General features: G+C 38.8%; 1 protein-coding gene across 2 annotated transcripts in view; it reads right to left on the bottom strand.

Annotated features, from left to right (window-relative positions):
• Positions 1-24,400, bottom strand: part of Cortactin (cortactin) — a 312,424-nt gene that overhangs the window by 147,657 nt on the left and 140,367 nt on the right. For both annotated transcript variants that reach the window (XR_016547902.1, XM_090388922.1), the window contains exons 8-9: positions 23,001-23,167; positions 10,038-10,104 (exon numbers count right to left, since the gene is read on the bottom strand). Coding sequence is in view for 1 of the 2 variants with exons in the window: in XM_090388922.1 (XP_090245048.1) it covers positions 10,038-10,104; positions 23,001-23,167 (234 nt within the window). In the remaining variant the exon portion in view is untranslated. The remainder of the gene's footprint in view (positions 1-10,037; positions 10,105-23,000; positions 23,168-24,400) is intronic.

Raw genomic sequence — 24,400 nt, 5'->3', positions numbered from 1 at the left:
CCTTTGTGACTTGGTTACAGACCAACTTATATCTATCATAGGCTTCCACGTCACCCATTAATTTGTATGTATCCCATGCATTTTTCTTCTCTGCCATATGTCTCATTAGTTCATCTGACAACCATTTAGGCCTGAACCTTGAACAATATTTCTTGGTTGGTATGTAAAGCCTGGTAGCTTCCAAGATTAGTTCCTTGAATGCTTCCCATTTTGAATTTGCTGTTGGTAACATCATCAGTTGGTCCCACTGTATAGAATTTAAATACTGTCTCAGACCAGCATAGTCTCCTTTACGAAAGCAAAAACCCTTCCCTTTACCTCTGATGGTAGTTACCTCCTTGAGTAAATCCCACTTCAGCACACTGTGATCACTGCCACCCAGTGGTTCATTTATCTGCAGATTCCTAATGCATGAAGAATCACTACTGATAATCAGATCAAGAGTATTACTCCCTCTAGTTGCCTCCCGAACATGCTGGTGTAGAAAACAATCATCCAATAAATCCACAAAAGCCTTGCTAGTGTGTGAGTGACCAACCCACAAATTCCAGTCAATATCTGGGAAATTAAAATCCCCCATTATAAGACTCTCTGATTTACTGGCCCACTCTATTTCCCTGTACAGTATCTTATTATACTCATCAGAGTCATTAGGCCTATAGCACACTCCTACTCTCAATTTTGATTTACCTATGCTTATGTCACACCAAACTGACTCAACACTGCACTGTCCAGCGATGTCAACTGGCTTCACTTCCTTGGATTTTATGTGTTTTTTAACTAATAGCATAACCCCTCCTCCCTTCCTATCCTGTCTATCCTTTCTGTAGACGTTGTACTCCCCAAATTCCAGTTCTGCATTCCTTATATCTGTGTGACACCACGTCTCTGATATCCCAACAATATCTGCCTTTGATGTTTTGAGTAATACCTCAAATTCATCAAATTTATTTACTAAACTCCTAGCATTAGTGTACACGCAAGTATACATGCACCTGTTTCTATTCTTAGCTACCCTAACACAACCCATGTGTTTTCTTGTACCGCAATGACTTCCAGCAGTCTCTGAAATATCCTGCATCTTGTTTTTCAGGCTTCTGCTCATTCCAATAGAAGCAGTGAAAGAATCTCTTTCACCTCTGCCCGTGGCTACTGTTAATCCATTAGTCTTTGTCTCCCCCCAAGCTAGCAGTTTTCCGACCCACCTAACACTGCCTCGATAGCATCAGCAAATATTCTTGCACCCTTTCTATTTAAGTGTATCCCATCCCTGTAGAAGCAATCTCTCCTGTTAACAAGTACAGTCCAGGCTGAAAAAAATTCTACCCCTTCAGCCTTGCACAATCTTTCCAGGGCCGAATTGATCGACAAGGCTCTCATCATATACTCCCTCCTATCGTGTCTGGGCAGAATTGCAGACACTTTCAAATTCAACCCTACTTCACGGCTTTTTTTCAACAGTGACCTGTACTTGTTAAGTAATTCCGCTGGTCTCCTACTCTTAATATCATTAGTGCCAACGTGTACAACTATATCACCTTTTGTGCCCTTAAAAGATGATATCTGCTCTACAACATCATCAACCTTTGCCCCTGGCAGACATACCCTGGTCCTGTTCCACCTATCCTTTTTACAAAGCATGTTCCCCGTTTCCCTGACAATTGAGTCACCAACAACTACTAGTTCCTGTTGGACCAGCGCATTCTGCCTTGGGGGCTGCCTCTGTGTTGCAAGATGACCAAGTCCAAGCTCTGGTGTTGATGTGGGCAGCTGAGAGCTTGATGGGCCCCTCAATTTATTTCCTTCGAGGGCATCCACCCTGTCCTTCAAGGTCTCATATAGGCCCATAACAACGCCGAGTTGTCGCCTAATTTCCTTGCACTCCTTGCATCGTGCACACACAAAGACATCCCCCATGGCAGTATCATGTCCCGTACCCGATTGCTCCGCAAACATCAAGCAAACAGTGCATCTTAAAAGGCCGTGATTCAGGGGGCAACCGCCCCCCTCAGTTCTCCCCTGAGTCACAGCACTCCCATTAGCTTGAGCCTTTTGCTTTGCTGCTCTGGTCAGAGTCATGATTTCGATTTAAATGTCAATAAAATTACAATTTCAGAACAAAATTAAAACCTTAAACTTGTATCTTAACACAGTTATAACGCTATATTTATTTTTCGGTATCGAGTGTTATCTACGAGTTCCCTTTATATAACTTCCGTATCAAGTATGTATTAATTATTTGCTACGTTTGTACTCTAAGTCGTTATATATATATAGTTAAAAGTACAATTTAATTGACAATGAAGTTTAACAAGATTAATAGATGTACTGATTAATTGACAATATTATATTATGCACTATACTATACAAAGCTAATGCTGTCGAATTCCGGATATGCTGTATCGCGCTTCAGTAACGAGTGTTATCTACGAAATCCCTTTATATAACTTCTGTATCAAGTTATGTATTAATTATTTATTTTTACTAATTATTTATGTTCCGTAACCTAAGTGGTTATATGTATAGTTAAAATTACAATTTAATTGCCAATGAAGTTCGACAAGATTAATAGATTTTACTGATTAATTTTCACGTAGCAATGGCGGCCGTTTATGAACGGTAAACACGTGGATTTGATACCCTTTCCGATACTAAGTAATACCTACAAAATCTCTATCTAAGTTATTTTAACTTTAAGTACCGTAAATAGGAATATAAAGCTACTCTAGAAATAAGTTAATATGTCAATTTAAACTAATAAAGCAGAAAATAAATCAGAAAAAACTTCTCTATTCCAAGAGCGGCAGAAAGGCACGTCCGCACAGGAAATCCTCGACCTCAGAGGATAAGGGCAGAAAGTCCTATAACTACAATACTAACTACCTACCAGAGTTTTGATATCCATGAATGGGTCCTTGAACTTCACTACTAATTTTTCATTAATACATGACTGCTACACAAGATCACATTTTTCTAGAAAATACTGAACAACTTCCAGAACCCCATTACATATATATATTAAAAAAAGAGCAAATTATCAAGGCTATTAATTTCTTGCAACAATCAATAACTGCGATGCAGACTGCATAGTACATCCTTTCTTAGCAAAATGTTTAAATAAATGTGATTTATGATTAAATTCAAAATTAATTGTCAACTCCTCTGACGTGGTGGTTGTGCTGAAGTATAAACAAGAAATCTATATACTCATATAATCAATCCTCTGCTAGTCATTTTTAATGTAATTCTTGCACAGCAAGTGTTTCCTGTCATGTAGAACTTTGGTTTTTTGGTTGTTTTTTTTTAGGAGCATCAGCAACTAAGGCCATATTGCTCCGGGATATGCGGTGGTCATTCCCTGACCTTTCCGCATCCTCCGTATTTGGTGGTCACTGGCTCGAACCTCGGTCTAATCAAGAAGTGTGTGCTACGCACTGCTGCTCCTTCCCACCTGGCGCCATGTAGAACCAAAACACCAGCAGACCCTTTCTTGAGAACTGGGAACTAGTTCTTGCAGTAGACATTAAAATACAAACACTTGCAAATAAATTAATAAATGTCAGAGCAACAAGGCTCAATATGTTCTACGTTATATGTCAATTAAATAAAGAATGAGAAGAATTAGATCAATATCGAAATTTGCAGATGTATACAAAGGTTGGCAGGGATCCTGTTGCAGTGTGCTTCTGCAACAGGATCTAGAAAAGCTGGGAAGACTGGCTGAGAAGTGGCAACTGAAGTTTAACTTCGGCAAATACAGAGTACTGCACATGGGTAGAAGTAACCCCAGAGAAACATGCCAACTGTGTGATACCACACTTAGAGTGGTAGAAATGAAAAAGAGCTGGGAGTAATTATGCAGTCAGATATGAAATTTTCAGAGCAACGCAGACAGGAATTTTGTTAGTATGAAAAAGGAGGTGATTATCCCTTTGTATAAGGCAATGGTCAGGCCACACCTTGAGTACTGCATACAGGTCTAGAGGCCTGATTTTAGGAAGGATGTAGAGTTGCTTGAGTGAGAAGGGAAACAAGATTGATGAGGGGAACGAAAGGGGTGGTCTTACCAAGAAAGGCTTCTAAGTTCTGCAAATTGCAGTGTCTGGAGACTAGGCACCTATGAGGTGATCTGATTGGGGTGTATAAGGCCTTGAATGGGTTGAGCAGGCTCAATTCTGATGGGATTCTTCCTGCTACTCAGATTACAAACCTAAGGGGACATAAATTCAAATTGAGAAAAGACAGTCATAGAATAGATGTGCAGAAATTTGCCTTCAGCCAGCAGGTAGTTGATTGCTAGAACAAACTTCCATCTGTTGTTGTGGAAGTTGATAGCTTAAATAAATTCAAGGAGGAACTGGACAAACATTTAAAGGGAGTGAATGTGTGAAATTCTTTTTTTTTTTTTTTTTTTTTTTGGCTGATGCTACATAAGCTTGTTTTCTTGCATCGCATGCCTCTACTACTACTACTAATAATAATAATTTTTTACTGGCATATTAATTTATTTTTTAGAGTTGCTTTGTATTCCTAGTTGTTACTTTCGTTTAAATTGAATTTAGATACAGATTTTGTAGGTTATTACTTAGTATCAGTAAGGGTATCAAATTCACGTGTGGACAGGTTTTGCAGCTCCCGCGAATGAAAAGTTTTTAATTATACTTAGCCGCTTTATTGACTTAATTGTTAGATTAAATTATTTTCTATAAGTAGCTTATAGACCTAGTCAAGCTCTGTGGTTTATTTTGAATTTAGATAGCGCGATTTGGAAAGTAAATAATACCTCGTAACTTGCAATGGTGGCAATTTGTAACTTGCCACCATTGTTATACGATACACTTATGCTAGCGTAAGGTTTAACGGAAAACTAGATAGCGAGTATAGTAGTATCAGTTAATCAGTAAAATTTATTAATCTTATTAAATTTCATTGTCAACTGAATTGTACTTTTTTTAACTAAATAAATATAGTGACCTAGTTATTACAAACGTAACATCATAAATTAATACATATAAGTTGACAAGGGATAAGAAAGTCATATAACGTAACTCAGAGATAATATTCGATACCGAAATACATATATATAGTGTATAACTGCATTGGGATATAGGTTAGGGTTATATTTTGTATTGGAATTTTATTGAACTTCAATAGAAATCATGACTCAGACCAGAGCAGCAAATCAAAAGTGGAGTGGAAATGCTGTGGCTCAGGGGAGAACTGAGGGGGGGGGGGAGTTGTCCTCTGAATCACAGTCTATTGAAATGCATTGCTTGTTTGATGTTTGTGGAGCAATCAGGAACGGGACATGATATTGCCAAGGGGAATGTCTTTGTGTGTGTGTGTGCACAATGTAAGGAGTGTGAGGAAATCAGGCGTCAACTTGACATTGTTATGGGCATATATGAGAGCTTGAAGGACAGGGTGGATGCCCTCGAAGAATTTAAACTGAGGCGCCCATCAAGCTCTCAGCTGCCCACATCAATGCCAGAGCTTGCACTTGAACATCATGCAACACAGCAGCAACCCCCAAGGCAGAATGAGCTGGTCCCAAAGGAACTAGTTGTTGTAGGTGACTCTATTGTTAGGGAAACGGGGAACATATTGTACAAAAAGGATAGATGGAACAGGACCAGAGTATGTCTGCCAGGAGCAAAGGTTGATGATGTTGTAGGGCAGATATCATCCTTTAAGGGCACATTGGCACTAACGATATTAAGAGTAGAGGACCAGCAAAATTACTTAACAAGTACAAGACAATGCTGAAAAAAAAAGCCATGAGTTAGGGTTGAATTTGAAAGTGTCTGCAATTCTGCCCAGACACGATAAGAGGGAGTATAGGATGAGAGCCTTGTCGATCAATTCTGCTCTGGAGAGATTGTGCAAGGCTCAAGGGGTAGAATTTTTTTCAGCCTGGTCTGTGCTTGTTAACGGGAGAGACTTCTACAGGGATGGAATACACTTAAATAGAAAGGGTGCAAGAATATTTGCTGATGCTATCGAGGCAGAGTTAGGTGTGTCGGAAACTGCTAGCTTGGGGGAAGACAAAGACTAATAGATTAACAGTAGTCACTGGCAGAGGTGAAAGAGATTCCTGCACCGCTTCTATTGGAATGAGCAGAAGCCTGAAAAATAAGATGCAGGATATTTCAGAGACTGCTGGGAGTCATTGCGGTACAAGTAAACACATGGGTTGTGTTAGGGTAGCTAAGAATAGAAACAGGTACATGTATACTTGCGTGTACACGAATGCTAGGAGTTTAGTAAATAAATTTGATGAATTTGAGGTATTGCTCAAAATATCAAAAGCAGATATTGTTGGGATATCAGAGACGCAGTGTCACACAGATATAAGGAATGCAGAATTGGAATTTGGGGAGTACAACGTCTACAGAAAGGATAGACAGGATAGGAAGGGAGGAGGGGTTATGCTATTAGTTAAGAAACACATAAAATCCAAGGAAGTGAAGCCAGTCAACATCGCTGGACAGTGCAGTGTCAAGTCAGTTTGGTGTGACACAAGCATTGGGAGATCAAAATTGAGAGTAGGAGTGTGCTATAGGCCTAATAACTCTGATGAGTATAATAAGAAACTGTACAGGGAAATTGAGTGGGCCAGTAAATCAGAGAGTCTTATAATGGGGGATTTTAATTTCCCAGATATTGACTGGAGTTTGGGGTCTGGTCACTCACACACTAGCAAGGCTTTTGTGGATTTATTGGATGATTGTTTTCTACACCAGCATGTTCGGGAGGCAACTAGAGGGAGTAATACTCTTGATCTGATTATCAGTAGTGATTCTTCATGCATTAGGAATCTGCATATAAATGAACCACTGGGTGGCAGTGATCACAGTGTGCTGAAGTGGGATTTACTCAAGAGGTAACTATCATTAGGGGTAAAGGGAAGGGTTATTGCTTTCGTAAAGGCGGTAACAATGGACTGAGACAGTATTTTAATTCTATACAGTGGGACCAACTGATGATGTTACCAACAGCAAATTTAAAATGGGAAGCATTCAAAGAACTTATCTTGGAAGCTACTAGGCTTTACATACCAACTAAGAAATATTGTTCAAGGTTTAGGCCTAAATGGATGTCAGATGAACTAATGAGACATATAACAGAGAATAAAAATGCATGGGATACATACAAATTAACACATGACACAGAAGCCTATGATAGATACAAGTTGATCTGTAACCAAGGTACAAAGGAGGTTAGGCAGGCGAAGGCAGATTACGAGAAATCTTTGGCAAGGGATGCAAAGAAAAACAGCAAAAAGTTCTTTACTTATGTAAACTCTAGAAGGAAGGGGATGAATCAGATTGGTCCACTTGATATCGATGGGTCAACTGTTGATGAACCTGCTCAGGTAGCTAACAAACTAAATGAATGTTTTGCATCGACATTCACACATGAGGAGTTATTCAGCAAGGGGAATGCCAGAGGTGTATTCAACTCTGGCAGTAAGCTAGAGAATCTTGTAATAACTGAGAGTAAGGTGGAGGAGAGGTTGTTGAAGATAAACACAAGAAAGGCACCCGGGGTGGATGGGATCTATCCAGTTATATTAAAGGAGGCAGCAAAGGAAGTAAGCAAACCCTTAGTCATAATTATGAGAGCTTCCTTGGACTCAGAGGAGGTACCCACAGACTGGAGATGTGCAAATGTGACCCCAATTCACAAAGGAGGATCAAAGGCTGACACAAGTAATTATAGACCTGTGAGTTTAACTTCTGTTCCAGGAAAATTAATGGAGGCACTGGTTAAAGAAGCACTGCAGGATCATCTAGACAAGACTTCAGTTACAGCTCGGACACAGCATGGTTTTGTTAAGGGGAAGTCTTGCCTGACCAATTTGATTGGATACTATGATGCAGTCACAAAAGAACTGGATGCAGGGAATAACTTTGATATTATGTACTTGGATCTTAGAAAGGCTTTTGAACTGTTGCACATGGAAGACTGCTGCACAAATTGGAGCAGTGTGGCACTGGAGGCAAATTGCTGCTATGGATAAAGGGGTGGTTGAGGGGAAGAAGACAGAGAGTGGTAATCAATGGACACTGCTCATCTTGGACTAATGTTATTAGTGGAGTCCTTCAGGGTTCAGTGTTGGGTTCATTGTTGTTTTCTATATTTATAAATGATATTGATGATGGTATATCAGGCTTAATGTCCAAGTTTGCAGACGATACGAAGGTTGGCAGGGTTATTAATGACACTAATGACAGTATGCTGCTGCAACAGGATCTAGAATAGTTGAGCAGATGGGCTGAGAGGTGGCAAATGAAGTTAAACATTGACAAATATGAAGTACTACATATGGGAAACAGCAACCCCAGAGCAACATATCACCTCTGTGGTACTACACTGACAGTGGTAGAGAATGAAAGGGACCTGGGGGGGTGGCTGTGCAGGCAGATATGAAGTTTTCTGAGCAGTTCAGATGTGCTGCAAGAGTAGCTCATGGTGTATTGTCAATGATATATCGGAATTTTTCTAGCAGGGATAAGGAGGTGATTATTCCCTTGTATAAGGCAATGGTCAGGCCACACCTAGAGTACTGTATACTGGTCTGAAGGCCTCATTTCAAGAAGGATGTAGAGCTGCTGGAACGAGTACAGAGAAGGGCAACAAGATTAGTGAATGGAACAAAGCAGTGCTCTTACGAATAAAGGCTTAAGTTTTGCAAATTACAGTGTCTGGAGACTAGGCACCAGCAAGGTGATCTGATAGAGGTGTATAAAGCCTTGAATGGTTTGAGCATGCTCAATGTTGATGGGATTCTTCCTCTTGCTCAGAATAATCACCTGAGAGGGCATAAATTCGAATTGAGGAAAGACAGATATAGGATAGATGTGTGGAAATTTGCCTTTAGCCAGCGGGTGGTTGGTCGGTTGGTGGAACAGACTTTCATCCCTTGTCGTGGAAGTTGATAGCTTAAATAAGATTAAGGCTCAGCTGGACAGGTATTTCGAACGAACAGAGGGATGAAGTGGAAGTGTTTTTTTTTTTTTTTTTTTTTGGCTGATGCTGCATAAGCTTGCTTTCTTGCATCAAATGCCTCTACTAATGCTAAGTTCAATGATTAGATGACACAATATAAAACATCTTCGCACAAAACTGTACACAAGAATAATTTCAGAATAATTTCAACAAACATTATTAAATATTTAAATGAAAACATTTAATGAAATGAGCTGATTTACCAGCAAATAGGAGAGGCCCACAGTGTCTAATTGATGATTTTTCAAACATTTGCTTGTAAACATAGGTCATAATATCATTGGACAAGGCAAATATAAGGCCTCACTTGGAATACTGTGCCCAGGTTTAGAGATAACATCTGAAAAAGGAGGTTTGTGCTTCTTGAAAGGACCGAAAGACAGATAACAGGCCTAGTGAAATCAGCGAAAGGGCACCCATAGGAGGAAAAACTTCAAACACGCAGGCTACAGAGCTTGGAAACTAGATATAGTAAAATGGATCTAACTAGGGTCTATAAAGCTCCAAATAAAGTAGGGATATAATAAATGAAGGTGAAATCTGTACATGATATCAGTTTTTTGACACTGGCTGACTACATGATAAATATATAAATCATGCATGTGTTGCATGAAGTAAGAAGGATATTTACAATGCACAGTTATAAACATGCACAGACTTTGAAAGGGGTTACAAGATACAAAAAAATTAATATAACAGTATATTTCAAATTATTTTTGAAATATGAAGTACCTTTTATACATTTCTAAATTAAGCTTAGCTTAACTTTTGTTTATTCTAATGAAATTATGGCAACCTGTAGTATATGAAGGCAACTATGACATTTATAACTGAGCTCATATTGAGTATAATTAACATATTTATCTTTGGATTAGCTTTCAAAACCTGTAAGAAATACTACACTTCAATTAAATAATATAAATTTGTTAAATTTATATAATTTAACTTTCTACTGGCTTTCCACTATTTATAACAATAAGTTAATTATATTAGCTATTATTCAAATAAGATGAAAAAAAATTAACCTGTTTCTAGTTTTGGTCTTTCATATGAAGGTTTGGGCTTTTCCATTACGTCAAAGGAATGAGCAGACTAAAAATAAATAAAAGTACAATAAAATTAATAAAATAGTTAATAAAATAATATAAAATAAAAAGTTAATCAATTTCTTAGGATATATATATATATATATATATACACACACACACACACACACACACACACACACACACACACACACACACACACACTGATGAGCCAAAACATTATGATCACCTACCTAATATGATGTTGGTCCTCCACGTGCAGCCAAAACAGCTCATACCTGGCGAGGCATAGATGCTACAAGATTTCTGAATGTGTCTTGTGGTATCTGGTACCAACACATAACCAGCAGATCCTATAACTCCTGTAAGGTCCGTGGTTGAGACGCCACAGATGGAGTTGCTCTTCCAACACAAACCACAGATGCTCGATGGGATTGATGTCTGAGGAATTTGGAGGCCAAGGAAATACCTGGAAGTGTTCCTCGTGATCCGCAAGCCAGTCTCGAACAATCCGGGCAGTGTGGCATGGCACAGTATCCTGCTGAAAGTGGCACTGCCAGAGGGGAAGACTGTTGCCATGAAAGGGTGTACCTGACCAGCAATGATATTTAGATAGGTGGTAGATGTCAGAGTGCCCAGAACAAGGATGACTGGACCCAAGGTATCCCAGCAGAATATCGCTAAAAGCATGACGCCACCGCCACTGGCTTGTTTTCATCTCATGGTGCATCCAGGCATCATCACTTATCCAGGTAAACAAAGCACACGTACCTGACCGTCCACATGGTGCAACAGGAAACATGACTCGTCGGACCAGATGACCTTCTTCCAATCGCTCAAGGTCCAGTTTCGATGCTCGCATGCCCATTGTAGGTGCTGTCACTAGTTAACCATTGTTAGCATGGGCACTCGGAGTGCCCTGCGGCTATGCAATCCCATTTTAAGCAGGGTTTGATATACTGTGTGTTTTGTGACACATTACTCCCATCACCAGCATTCCAATTACCAGCTAGTTGTGCCACAATCACCCTTCTGTTGCTTTGCCACGTACCATCTGGGAGAGCCTTCGCTCACCTCAAGCATCAATGAGCCGTGGTTGTCCAACAGCTCACTGGGGGTTCGTGGGTTTTCTCTCCTCGGACCACTTTCAGTAGGTACTAACCAATGGCTGACTGTGAGCACCTCACCAGCCATGCTGTTTCAGATATGCTCTGACACAGTTGTCTGGCCATTACAATTTGGCCTTTGTCAAACTCGCTTAAGTCTGCTGCCTTTCCCATCTGAAGAACAAGAGTAACACTGATTAACGGAGCTCAATATCAGGTGTTTTTTATACCATGTCCCAACCCGTAGTTCACCTGCAGTTGCTTCAATTTGCATTACAATTCACTGGTCATAATGTTTTGCTCATCGGTGTGTGTGTGTGTGTGTATATATATATATATAAAATGTGTGGTTTGTAACATAAATAAACTGTCTGTGAAAATGGAAATGAAAAATACACAAAGTGCCTGAACTAAGAGAAGTTTAAGGGATAGTAGAAACTGGAAGTGAAGTAGTGGTGAAAAACTGAAAGAATTTGAAAAACCTAGTACAAAAATGAACTGAGACTGAGGAAGCAAACAATATACAAAATTTTTTTTGTATAAAATTATATTTTTTTGTATATTGTTTGCTATAATATGTTGCATAGAGGAACAGAAGTTAAAATATTCCTCCTCTTATGCCAATGGCAAAGACTGGAAACATCACTGCTGTTCTAAAAGATATTTCTTGGCTAAATGCCTAAGAGTATGAAGGAGTTTCCTTATGCATGGGTAATGCACACATCATTTCTATTATTAATAGAAATAAAGAGCAATAAAAAGTACTGAAGCCTATAACAGCTACAAATTGATCTCTAATAATGCCACTGAAAAGGTTAGGCTGGCAAAGACAGATTATGAGAAATCGCTGGCAAAGAGAGCAAAGAGGGGGATAAGGAATTCTTCACATAAATAAATGCAAAGAAGAGAAGAACAAACCAAATTGGACCCTTATGTAATGGATGTGGGATAGTATTAGATACCCTAGCTGAAGTTGCAGATGAACTCAACAGTTACTTTGCATTGATTTGTATTTACAGAAGAAAAACCCTTCACATCAATGAGAGTCTGGGAGTGAAGTTGAAAAAAATATAATTAATGATGTTGAAATTTCACATGTTTATTTAATGAAAAAACTTTCAAGCCTACAGGCCAGTAAGGCTCCTGCAGTTGATAGCATTTACCCTATAATCTTAAGGGAGGTGGCAAGTGAGTGCATTGAACCATTGAGGCTAATTATGAGAGCATCACTGGACTCGAGAGTGATTCCGTTGGATTGGAAAAGTTCCAACGTAACTCCAATACATAAGGGGGGTTCTAAGATGGATAATCCTTAGATGAATTGCTGGATGGCTTCAGTGCAGGAGGCAGAGGGTTGGGATAAATGGTTATTCCTCAGATTGGGTTGATAAATGGTTATTCCTCAGATTGGGTTGACATAAGAAGTCAGTATTAGAACCACTGTTGTTTTTGATTTTCATAAATGGCATCTAAATTTGCAGATGATGTAAAGATTGGAAGAGTAGTTAATGATCACCACCACCAAGCAGAGCTTCTTCAGAATGACCTAGATAGACTTCAGGACTGGTCAGAAAAATGGCAGCTATGCTTTAATCCAGAAAAGTGTAAGGTACTGCAACTGGGGAACAGTAACCCCAAAATAACTTATACACTTGGCGGAGTTGAACTAAAGCCGGTAGTGGAGGAAAGGGACTTGGGTATTATGATATGGTCATGAAGTTCTCCGAGCATTGTAGACTGGTTGCAAGGAAGGCCCATGGTGTCCTATCGATGATTTATTGAACAATTTCTAGTAGAGATAAGGATGTCATAATCCCATTATATAAGGCTATTGTTAGACCACACTTGGAATATTGTGTTCAAGTATGGAGACTGCACCTAAAGAAATATATTGTGCTTCTTGAAAGGGTCTAAAGACAAGCAACTTGCCTGGTGAGATCGGCAAAAGGGTGTCCCTATGAGACTTTGAATTATGTGGGTTGCACAGCTTGGAAACTAGGCATCTTAGAGGAGACTTGATTGAGGTGTTTAAGGCTCTGAGAGGCATAAGCAAACTGAATAAGGACGAAATTTTCACGGTTATAAATGATTCTAGAACTAGGGGCTTAATTCAAGGGGGACGCTGTTTAGACTGGATTGCAGGAAGTTTTATTTTAGCCAGTCTGAAGAAATTCAAAGGTCAGCTGGATAATTATCTAAGGGAGGAGGGAAATGCATAAGTTGTCCATTTCCTTTTCTATTAATTTTTATTATTATTATATTTTTAATTTTCTTCTTATTATTATTAATTTGTTTTTGTTCTTATTATTTTATTTGATGTATTTTTTGTTATTTATTTTTTTTTTTTTGGCTCGAGCAGCATAAGCCATAGGCTTCCTTGCACCACGTGGCCATTACTAATACTAATACTAAATTAAAATGCACCATTTTAATTGCCATTGTATTGCATTACCTCGAATAAGTAACACTTCATTTATGGAGAAGACTAAAGTTACTTATTCTGGGCAGATACCACCACCCAGACGACACAGTTTCGAAGCTTATTGGGTTCCTCAGTAATGCTTCACCTATGGAAAAGACTAATGTTACTTATTCTCGGTAGATACCACCACCCAGATGGCACCATTTAAAAGCTTATTGGCTTCTCATCAGTGGATGGGCAGGAACCCTGCTGTTGCAAAGTAAACTCCTTCATACTCTTAGGCATTTAGCCAAGAAATATCTTTTAGATTAAACCATGCACACCATCAGGCATCTCTCATATTGTGGAGTTATACTTTATAACTGTAACTATTGAAACAACAGGGTACCTGCCCACCCACTGATGAGAAGCCAATAAGCTTTGAAATGGTGCCATCTGGGTGGTGGTATCTACCGAGAATAAGTAACATTAGTCTTTTCCATAGGTGAAGCATTACTGAGGTATTGCAATACCATGGCAACTCATTGTGAAGGTATTCACAATATGAGATATAATTAAAATGATGCATTAAAACTACCTTGGTAGTAGAAATGATGTGTGTGCATTACCCATACATAAGGAAACTCCATCACTGCTATTACTGACAACTGCAGTGGGTTGCAAAAATTTGGTGTGAAACATGGCCATAACATGTGGAAGGTGAACCACTTATGACAGAGGGTATTTTCATCATAATCTTCAGCAGTACACTACTGGAATTTATTAAGGAGAGGCCACAGGTGGGGCACGAGAATGAACAGGACAGCAGATAAAATTCAGTAATTTACCGAATATTCGTTACTCTCTGATTCTTCTTCCAGTCACATAGCTCCCTGAGAAGCTGTTGTAGCCACCAACAAATTCTTCCAACTGCATCGATCATGTGCTATACGAGCAGCATCGTAAAGTGTCATGCCCAGAAGTTCACTGATCCCATCCTTCCACCTAGTTGCAGGTCTTCCTCTGCACCTCTTCCCCTCAGTTTTTCCTCCCATTATATTCTTCAACAGAAAGTTTTCCCTTCTTACTATATGACCAAGAAACTTGAGTTTTCTTTTGTTGGTGCTATGAAGAAGAATTTTAGGACTGCCAATTTTATTCAATACCCGCTCATTTGTTCTTCGATCCAAGTAACAAATATGCAGTATTCTCCTGTAACACCACATTTCAAATGCCTCAATTTTCTTCCTGTCAACTCTTTTCAGATTCTATCCTTCACGTCCATAAGTGGCAACTGGAAAAATTAACGAATCAATGATTCTCGGTTTCGTCTTTAGGGGAAGATCATGATCTCTCCATAATTTTATCATATAAACAACCAACGTTTTAGCAATTGCCTGTCGTCTCTTGACATTGTTTGAGCAGTACTATTTTTATTTATTCTTGACCCTAAGTAATCAAATTCATCAACTTCTTTGATATCTTGCCCATTAACCTTCACTTTACTGGAACCAAGATTATCACCAATCACCATAATTTTAGTTTTACACACATTCAGAAACAATCCTTTTTTCTTACTTGCTTCACATACTCTCCTCAGTTTCTTTAAGATGATCCTTACAATTACAAATTAGTACAGTATAATCTGCATAACGAAGGTTGTTTATCTTCAGTCCTCCAATTTTGATGACAGTCTCTAAATTTTCCAAAGCTTCACGCATGATATCTTGGGCATAAAGATTAAAAAGGTGAGGTGACAAAATACAGCCCTGTCTGACACTGTTACCTGTTGTGAAAAAGTTTGTGTTTCCCATGTTCGTTCTGATAGTTCCTTCCTGTTCCTGGTACAGTAGCTTAATCAGCTGAATTATGTGGATTGGGAAACCCATAATAGTCATCGTTTCCCATAGTTTCTCATGTTGAACACAATCAAATGCTTTTGCATAATCTATAAAACACAAAACGACTGGAACATTGAATTCTTTGCATTTTTCAATAATCAGTTGTAGCCTTAAGATCTGATCTCTGGTTTCTCAACCCCTTCTGAAACCTGATTGCTCTTTTGGAATTTCTTCAAGTTTTCTTGAGATTCTGTTTAATATGATTTGAAGAAGAATCTTGCTAGCGTGAGAAATTAGGTTAATAGTCCTGTAATTTGAGAAAATTTTCAGATATCCTTTTTTTGGTAAGGTGATGAAAATTGATTTCTTCCAATCTGATGGCCACCGTCCGATTTCCCAAATTTTTACAATCATGTTATGAAAAACCCCAGTGCCCTTCACACCTGTAGCTTTAATCAATTCCAGGTGACTTGCCACACGTTAGTTCTCCGATGGCTTTTTCAACTGATTACTCTTTGAAAATAAAAAGTAATCAGAGAAGCTACATTAATTATTTATTTTTGACAATGAATATTTCACCCTCATGACTGACTGCTCAGCAAGCCTATGTTCTGATAGGTGAGCAGAGCAAGACTAAAGCAGCATCACATAACTGGGTGAAAAAAAAAAAAAAGCAGGTTATAGATTTCAGGTTTCTGAATACAAGGTTCCATACTATGTATATATAGCTGGTCCCATATTATATACAGGGTGTCTCAAAAATATTGGTACAAATGTTTAGGGGAGGTAGGTAACATCTAAAGGAATGTGAATCACATAGGAATCCATAACCCAAAATGTCACCATAAGTTGATACACGGCACTGTTCATCAGTTTGCGAGAGGGAAAATTTCTGGTTTACTCATTCAAGCAGTGGTCGCCGCACAAAGAGCATGCATCGATATACGAACTGTGAGCTGGCAGACATGCACCTAGTGTATGGCACCTAGTGTTAGCAGAGGGCAATGGACGAGCCACTCAATGAAGTTAGGGATAATGCTTCCCAAAAAGACATGTAACGGACCACTGTTTGTTTGCGTGTGTGCATCAAAATTTGTGCGATTATGGGTCATTTAGAGGAAACAGGAGTAGTGCGGGCAGACCACGTTCGACACAAACTCCCGCCATGGAAGAAAGCATGTTGAATGCCGTCCAGAATAATCCTACTACCAGCACACGTGCCGTTGCCTCTGCTTTAGGCGTGTCTCGTTGTAGTGTACAGCATGTCTGGCACGACGATTCCTTACACCCCTTTCATCTCCAAGGGTTCAGTTACTGCTCCCCCAAGGTCATCCTGCTCGTGTGGCTTTTTCGCAGTGGTTTCTCCAAGAAAGTGTTCAAGACTTGAATTTTCCAGCCTATGTTTTGTTCACGGATGACTCTTATTTCACTTGGGAAGGCTTATTCAATCAGCACAATGCTCATGTGCTCAAGACAGCCCACACTGTGTGCGCCCCGTGCGACACAACATCGCTTCGCAATAAATGTGTGGGCAGGTATGGTCAGTGACTGCTCAGTTGGCCTATACCTGTTACCATCCCGCATGAACTCCGCTAAATATCGCATCTTACTTGAACAAGGTCTACCAGGGTTACTTGACAATGTTCCAGCAAATGTGAGACGCAACATTTGGTTTCAACATGACGGGGCGCCTGCCCATTATAGAAGGTGTGTTCGTGACCATATGAACAGGCATTTTGGGCGTCGATGGACTGGCCATGGTGGACCCGTTGCCTGGCCCCCGTGCTCATCTGATTTATCGAGCCTTGATTTCTTTCTGTGGGGGCCCTCAAATCTATCGTGTATGAATCGCCTGTGGAGACGGAAATGGATCTTGTGGCGAGACTCATCTGCGCTGCTTCTACTGTCAAAGAAACTCCAGGTTACAAATGATGTTACATCTGTTGTAACATCATGAAATGATGGAGTACGAGCATCTGTTGTAACATCATGAAATGATGTTACAACAGATGCTCGTACTCCATCGTTAATATTATGTCAAATAAATGTTTGCCACTAATTACTGTCTTGTGTCATTTCTGCTTCTTGTGCCTCTGTTACTACTTTCCCGTGACGTTTCCGATTATGAGTTCCTATGCGATTCGCATTCCTTGAGATGTTACCTACCTCCCCTAAACGTTTGTACCAATATTTTTGAGACACCTTGTATATGCTGTGCATGCGTGGTTGAGTGCCAGCACACAGCTACACATGCACCTGCACACTTCTAAAATATTTATATACGTAATGTGTAAGCAGAAATATGTTGCACATATAATTTTGAATTTCACACACTTAAACTTGAAAATGAATGTAACTAATAGGTGTCATGTTTTCATTTTGTTTTTTGTTATTTTATTTTTTTTAAAATTAATACAAGTTTTGTTTCGTTGAAAATAAACAGGTATCAAAAAATAAAGTTTTCTTTAATTTTTATATTTGTCATAAAAAAACAAAAAAATATGCATTTAATAAGTATTGAAATCCATAAGTAAAAGGTGGACACCTTGGTATACCTCAAGCAGATCTTAAATATACCAAAATCTCTTTCCAGAAGCTGAAAGAAAGAAAGAAAAAAAAGACACTTTTCGATCCCACATAACCACTTCTTTGTTACAATTGAGAATGCAATTGGTGCAGGGTTAGCAAAATGGTTATGGAATTATTTCGAATGGTAAAAACTAATAAAAAAATCATGTGTGTGTACCCTGTATGCACAAAAGATGTTTTATGTGTAAACATCTTTGACAACACCTACTAAATTTCGAACAACTAGAACTGAAATCGTGAACAATGAAATTTATGCTCACGCCTGCTACTTACTCTACCGAATCAATGTTAGTGATAAATAGGATATGCACACCTGCTGCTTACCCTACCGAATCAATGTTTGGAAGAGGTTAGGCCAATAGCCTAATTACCCATTTGATTGTAGCCATTTGTTGAATAGTATGATTGCAACAACACAACAACAAGTATTTGTATTGTTACAATCATACTCTCATGTTGGATCATGTTACTCTGTCATGCTTTGTTGCAAAATACACATACAGCGCTACAAGATCTGCAAGAAACAACAGTATCCACGCATAATATGCTATCGAAACAATGACTTGGCTCGGAATCTCAGCGAGTACAAGCACGAGATGGTAAGGTTGAATTCTATTTTGCAATGAGGAAACAGAGATACTGTCAGAGATGAAATACGTCAAGATCTACGACGACAATGAAGAGTTCATACTCATAAGGCGCCTCCGTAGCCAGGTGGGAAGGAGCAGCAGTGCGTAGCACACGCTTCTTGATTAGACCGGGGTTCGAGCCTGTCACCACCAAATACGGAGGATGTGGAAAGGTCAGGGAATGACCACCGCATATCCCGGAGCAATATGGCCTTAGTTGCTAATGCTCCTAAAAACCAAAAAAAAAAAAAAAACCAAACAACAACAGTTCATACTCAATCATAAATTGTATGAATCGGACTTGGATATTCTCAAATTGATTGACATATGTAAGATAATGTGTCAAGGCAACGACAACGTTGACCCTGATGAAGCATGCAGTAATGACCTGCATAGCCTTGTAACATGACTGTGAGAAAAAGACCCCCCTTCAAAACTTTTACAATCATCCAAACAGTGACATGAATGAGGATCTAAAGCTCGCTATGCTCAACCGACTCAGTGCAATTGCAAAGAAACACAAAAACTTGATGACCAATGGAGACTTCTGCAACTTAATGAGAATGGCCAATGACAAGCAAAAGATTCTACTCATACATGTAATTTGGAGTCTGTTATCTCCCAATTGTGAACCGATTCAAATATTCTTGACTGGCCCAGCTGGTAGCAGAAAAACATTCATTATTTGCCTCGATGGAAATATACAACTGCTTCAGTAATACAGACGAGTACTGTAATGTCTACATTACATGCGCTTCAACTAGTAAGGCTGAAGCGCATGTAATGAAGGCATTACAGCAGCTCAGAGCTGGTTTATGCTAGCTCTGAGCACATCCAAGATCACTGCCCTCAAGATATCCATTTCTCTAGTTACCGAAAGGTTTCTGCCATGGGTGGCAATGGTTAACTCAAAGCCACCTATGTGGTATGCCCCGAATCATAAGTGTTTTTCCATAATCAGCTGGTTTATGCCAGCTCTGAGTATATCCAAGATCACCTCCCATGATCCTTTGCTTTAAATGCTTTACTTTACTTTAAACTTTGCAAGATATCCATTTCTCTGGTTACCAAAAGGTTTCTGCCACAGTGGCAATGGTTAGCCCAAAACCACCCAAATGGTATGCCCCGAATCACAATGTTTTTCTGCAGCTAGCTGGTTTATGCCAGCTCTGAGCACATCCAAGATCACCTCCCATGATCCTCTGCACAATCTCTCCCAATTCCGCTTTTCTTTGTTATGAAATGGAAATGACATCAAATGACGTCATTTCTGTATCACAAAATCGTAACAAAAATGATTTTACTACGGTCCAAAATTTAGTAGCTCATCTGCAACATCACCTTCCATGATCCTTTGCACTATCACATCCAGATCACCACCCATGATCCTTTGCACAACCTCCTCTCCTGACTCCGTTTTTCTGTTATGAAATGGAAATTAGGTCAAATAACATCACTTCTGTGTCACAAAATCATGAAAATTTGGTTTTTCTACCATCCGAAATTTAGTAGGTGCTGCCAAAGATGTTTATACATCAAGAATTACTTAAAAAATAATAAGAATATGCAGATATATGCCTAATAAGAATAGAAATTTCAGTAGGTACATGTCCGCATATTCTTAATTTTTTTTTCCTTATTTATTCTTATTTCGTTTTTAATTCAAATAGCCATAGCTCCATAACCATTCAGAAGACAGGTTTATATGACTTTTTTTCCTTATTTTGGATCCTCGAATACTTACCAGAATTTTTTGCACATACTTTTGAAACATCCTGTGTAATAAATGATATTTAGAATTATATAAATAAATATCTATACCATACAATATATTGTAATAGGTTTAGAAATTCTGAAAATTAAAGACAGCCATAACCCGGTTAGTGTTACTCCTTTTAGCTCTGTTTTATTATGGCGCTCTTGCAAATTATGAAATTCAATTTTTTTACTAGAAATTAAAAGAAATTACAAAAATTTGTACACTAAATAATGTATGATGATGATAGTACATATATTTTTATTCATTAGTTATGGTTTTTTTATTCATAAAAAAGTCAATATATACATAAAAAGTATGTTAACAATATTAACATTTTGGTCAATTTTAAAATTTCCAGTTGTTCAAGTGCATCCAACCGGTTGCCCTTAGCTGCAACACAGCAGTGGATTAAGGCCGAAACAATCGAATCATTCATGTAGCCAAATCAGAGCACTTCATACATACATATGTAGGTACTCACTCACAGCCAACCAATGCTCTCCTCTCAGTCTTCTCTTACTTCAAGTTCTGCCACAGTCACATGTGTTACACATTCTTATTTAGGCATCAGTTCTATTTTATTACCCATCATGTTTGAAAATGGCCTACAACTTCAAATGCTGATAGTGCATCTGAGATGGCGAGGAAAAGCATTTCCTTGAATGTAAAACTGCAAGTGTTGAGGAAATTGAAAGCTGATGAGTGTCAGGTAGATGTAAGTGCTTCTTTGAACTTGGCTACATCCACAATTAGGACAATTATCAAAAATGAAAAGAAGATAAAGCTTCAGCAACGACGATCTCAAAGTTGTCTGCAATGAAGGGAACTCCTTCAAGAAGCCATTTGCTTGAAGAAAGATGGCTTAGTTTGAGTGGAGAAACAAACAAACACAATGGAACATTCCTGTAAGTCAACTGATATTAATGAAAAAGGCAAGGAGCATCTTCAGACACCTTCAGGAAGAAGAAGAAACATTCACAGCCAGCAGAGGTTGGTTTGATAGATTCAAATGGTGCATTAACCACTACAGCATACATATTTCTGATTAAGCTGCTAGCATGGACACAAAGACGGCCCAAGAATTCTTGTGACTCTGAAAGTCATCATCAAGCGTGATAATTACCCACCCAAGATTTTCTTCAATGTCAATGAAACACATTTTTTGAAAAAGAATGCTATCTTGTAATTTCATCTCCCAAGAAGAGAAATGCGCATCTGGATTCAGGGTTCAAAAAGACAAATTAACCCTCTTATTAGAGGGAAAAATTCAATATGACTTTAAGTTAAAGCTGATGCTTGTGAATTATTTGTAAACACCACGAGTTATTTGGAAATACCACTATGAAAGGATTTTCAAAATTACATCTCCCAGTGATTTGGAAATCAAACAAGAAGGCCTGAGTGACAATTGATATTTTCCAGCAGTGGTTTTTTTCTCATATTTTTGCTCTGTAGTAAAGCACTATTGTGATGAGCACAACCTTGAACCAAGGGTATTCACAAGGTGCTCAATTGTTGGTGCTGAATAATGCCCTAGGCCACCCCGAGAATCTAGACACCCTTTGGACCTGAATTCCTGTAGAAATGGTTTACCTTCCACCCAGCACCATTTCATTACTCCAACCAATAATCAAGGAGTGATATCAAATTAAGGCCTACTACCTTGGCTGCACATTCGGACAGCCCGTAGAGGAAACAGATGGTGACAATAAACAGTTCATCAGGCAATTTTGTAAAAAATACAATGTCGTGAATGCTATAGACAATATCACAGCAACCTGGCATGAAGAGACTCAAAACTTCATGAATGGAGTTCAAAGAAGCTATGGCCAGAAACGTGCAACAACTTTATAGGATGTCACAAGGAACCAGTCATCAAAAACAATGAACTAACCAGTGAAGCGGGAATGAAGAAATGTAGATGTGCACGATGTTGATGAATTACTGCAGTCTCATGGTAAGTCTTACTAACAATCAACTTCATGATTGGCAAAGCAGTGCATACAGAGTGAAACTAACGACCCTGACAATCCTGATGCAGAGGAGGAAATACCAGTGAGAAACCTCACCACAGAATTTCTCAATAAGTAGTAGTATTGCCATGATCTTCCAAATCATGGACCAGTTCAGAGAGAATGACCCTGAATAGCAGCAAAGCAAAGAGAAAAGAGAGAGGTGTTCTTGATATGATTTCCTGCTATCAAGAACTACTTTGCGAGAGGAAACGAAAGAGAAGGCAGATGAACTCTTGACTCCCTATTTAGGTTGATATTGCATTCCCCATGGAAGATTGAAGAAAAATTAATTCTTCAAGTGACTTATTCATGATATATGCTGAACACCATTCAAGCAGTATTAGTCTAAGTTTATCATACCCATAAATTATTGTATATTATTTTTCTCAGGTAGAAAAAGCTTTATAAGGGCTGCATCTACACTTATTCAATATCAGAATGACTCTGTATAGCGCAGTTTAGTTAAGCGCTTCATTTTCTAGGAAAATATCCTGAGTGCTAACCGGAGTAAGTCTGCACAAGGAACAGGGAACTAAAATATAAAACTTTAATTTTGATATCCACTCCTTTCTAAACAGAAAAAAATCAATCATATGATTTACCTTGTCTTGTCTATCTGTCTGAACACCAAATTTACCTCCGAAACCACACTTCATATCAACCTGCGAAGGATGGGCATCTGTTTTTGTGACTTCTTCCCATCCAAGAGCAGATTTGTCTTTTCTGTCCACCTGAACTCCATATTTTCCACCAAAGCCTTGTGCATAATCTATTTAAGTAAAATTAATACCAGTTATTGCAAATTATTTTCTCAGTATATTTTTCTGCATTCTTTTCCAAAATTCAACTATTATTCCAGTATTTCATGTAATTCCAAATTCAGTGGAGCAATATTTTGTTATTTCTTCAACACCAAAGCAATACAGACTAAGAAACATAAACTCTGTATTAAATAAAGAACTGAAGCAAAGAGCTCAAGGTAACGGGAGTGCCAAGACTCAGGGGAGAATTAAGGGGGAGCGGTTGTTTGTCCTATGAATCAAGACTTTATGAAATGTACTGCTTATTTTATGCTTGCAGAGCTATCTGAAATGGGACATGATATTGCCAAGCAGGCTGTTTACTGTGCTCGATATAGTGTGAGGATATTAGGTGCCAAATCAGCATTATTTTGGGCCTTTATAAGAGCTTAGAGAACAGGGTGGATGCCCTCGAAGCATTTAAATTGGAGAAGCCCATCAAGATCTCAGCTGCCCACATCGATGCCAGAGCTTGCACTTGATCATCAGACAACACAGCTGCAAAAACCCCATGGCAGAATTCACTGATTATACAGGAGCTAGTTGTTGTCAGTGACTCTACCATCTGGAAAACAGGAAATATATTATGCAAAAAGGACAGGTGGAATAAGACCAAGGTGTACGTCTGCCAGGGAAAAAGTTGATAATGATGTTGTAGAGCAGATATCTTTTAAAGGCACAAAAGCTGATATTATTGTACAATAGAAATAGGAGATCTGAAGATTAACTTAACAAATACAGGGCAATATTGAAAATTGTCACACGTTAGGGCTAAATTTGAAAGTCTCTGCAATAACGCCCCGATACGATAGGAGGGAGTATATGATGAGAGCCTTGTCAACCAAATCGACTTGGCAAGATTGTGCGAAACTCATGGGGTAAAATTTTTCTTGCCGTGGTCTGTGCTTCTTCACAGGAGAGACTGCTTCTACAGAGATGGGATACACTTAAATAGAAAGGGAGTAAGAATATTTGCTGATACTATCTAGGCAGTGTCAGGGGTCAGGGAAAACTGCTCGTTTTTGGGTGATACACAGACTAATAAATTAACAATAGTCGCAGGCACAGGTAAAAGTGATTCTTGAACTGCTTCTATTGGAATGAGCAGCAGCCTTGAAAGCAAGTTGCTGGATTTCAAGAACTACTGGGAGCCATCAGAGAACAAGTAAATACAGGGGCTATGTTAGGTTAGGTAAATAAGA

This window comes from Mastigoproctus giganteus, chromosome 14, assembly GCF_048544385.1.
Source record: "Mastigoproctus giganteus isolate SK-2022 chromosome 14, ASM4854438v1, whole genome shotgun sequence".
Lineage (NCBI taxonomy): Eukaryota > Metazoa > Arthropoda > Arachnida > Uropygi > Thelyphonidae > Mastigoproctus > Mastigoproctus giganteus.
Note: the sequence above shows the minus strand (reverse complement) of the source record. Positions and strands in the feature narration are given on the sequence as shown.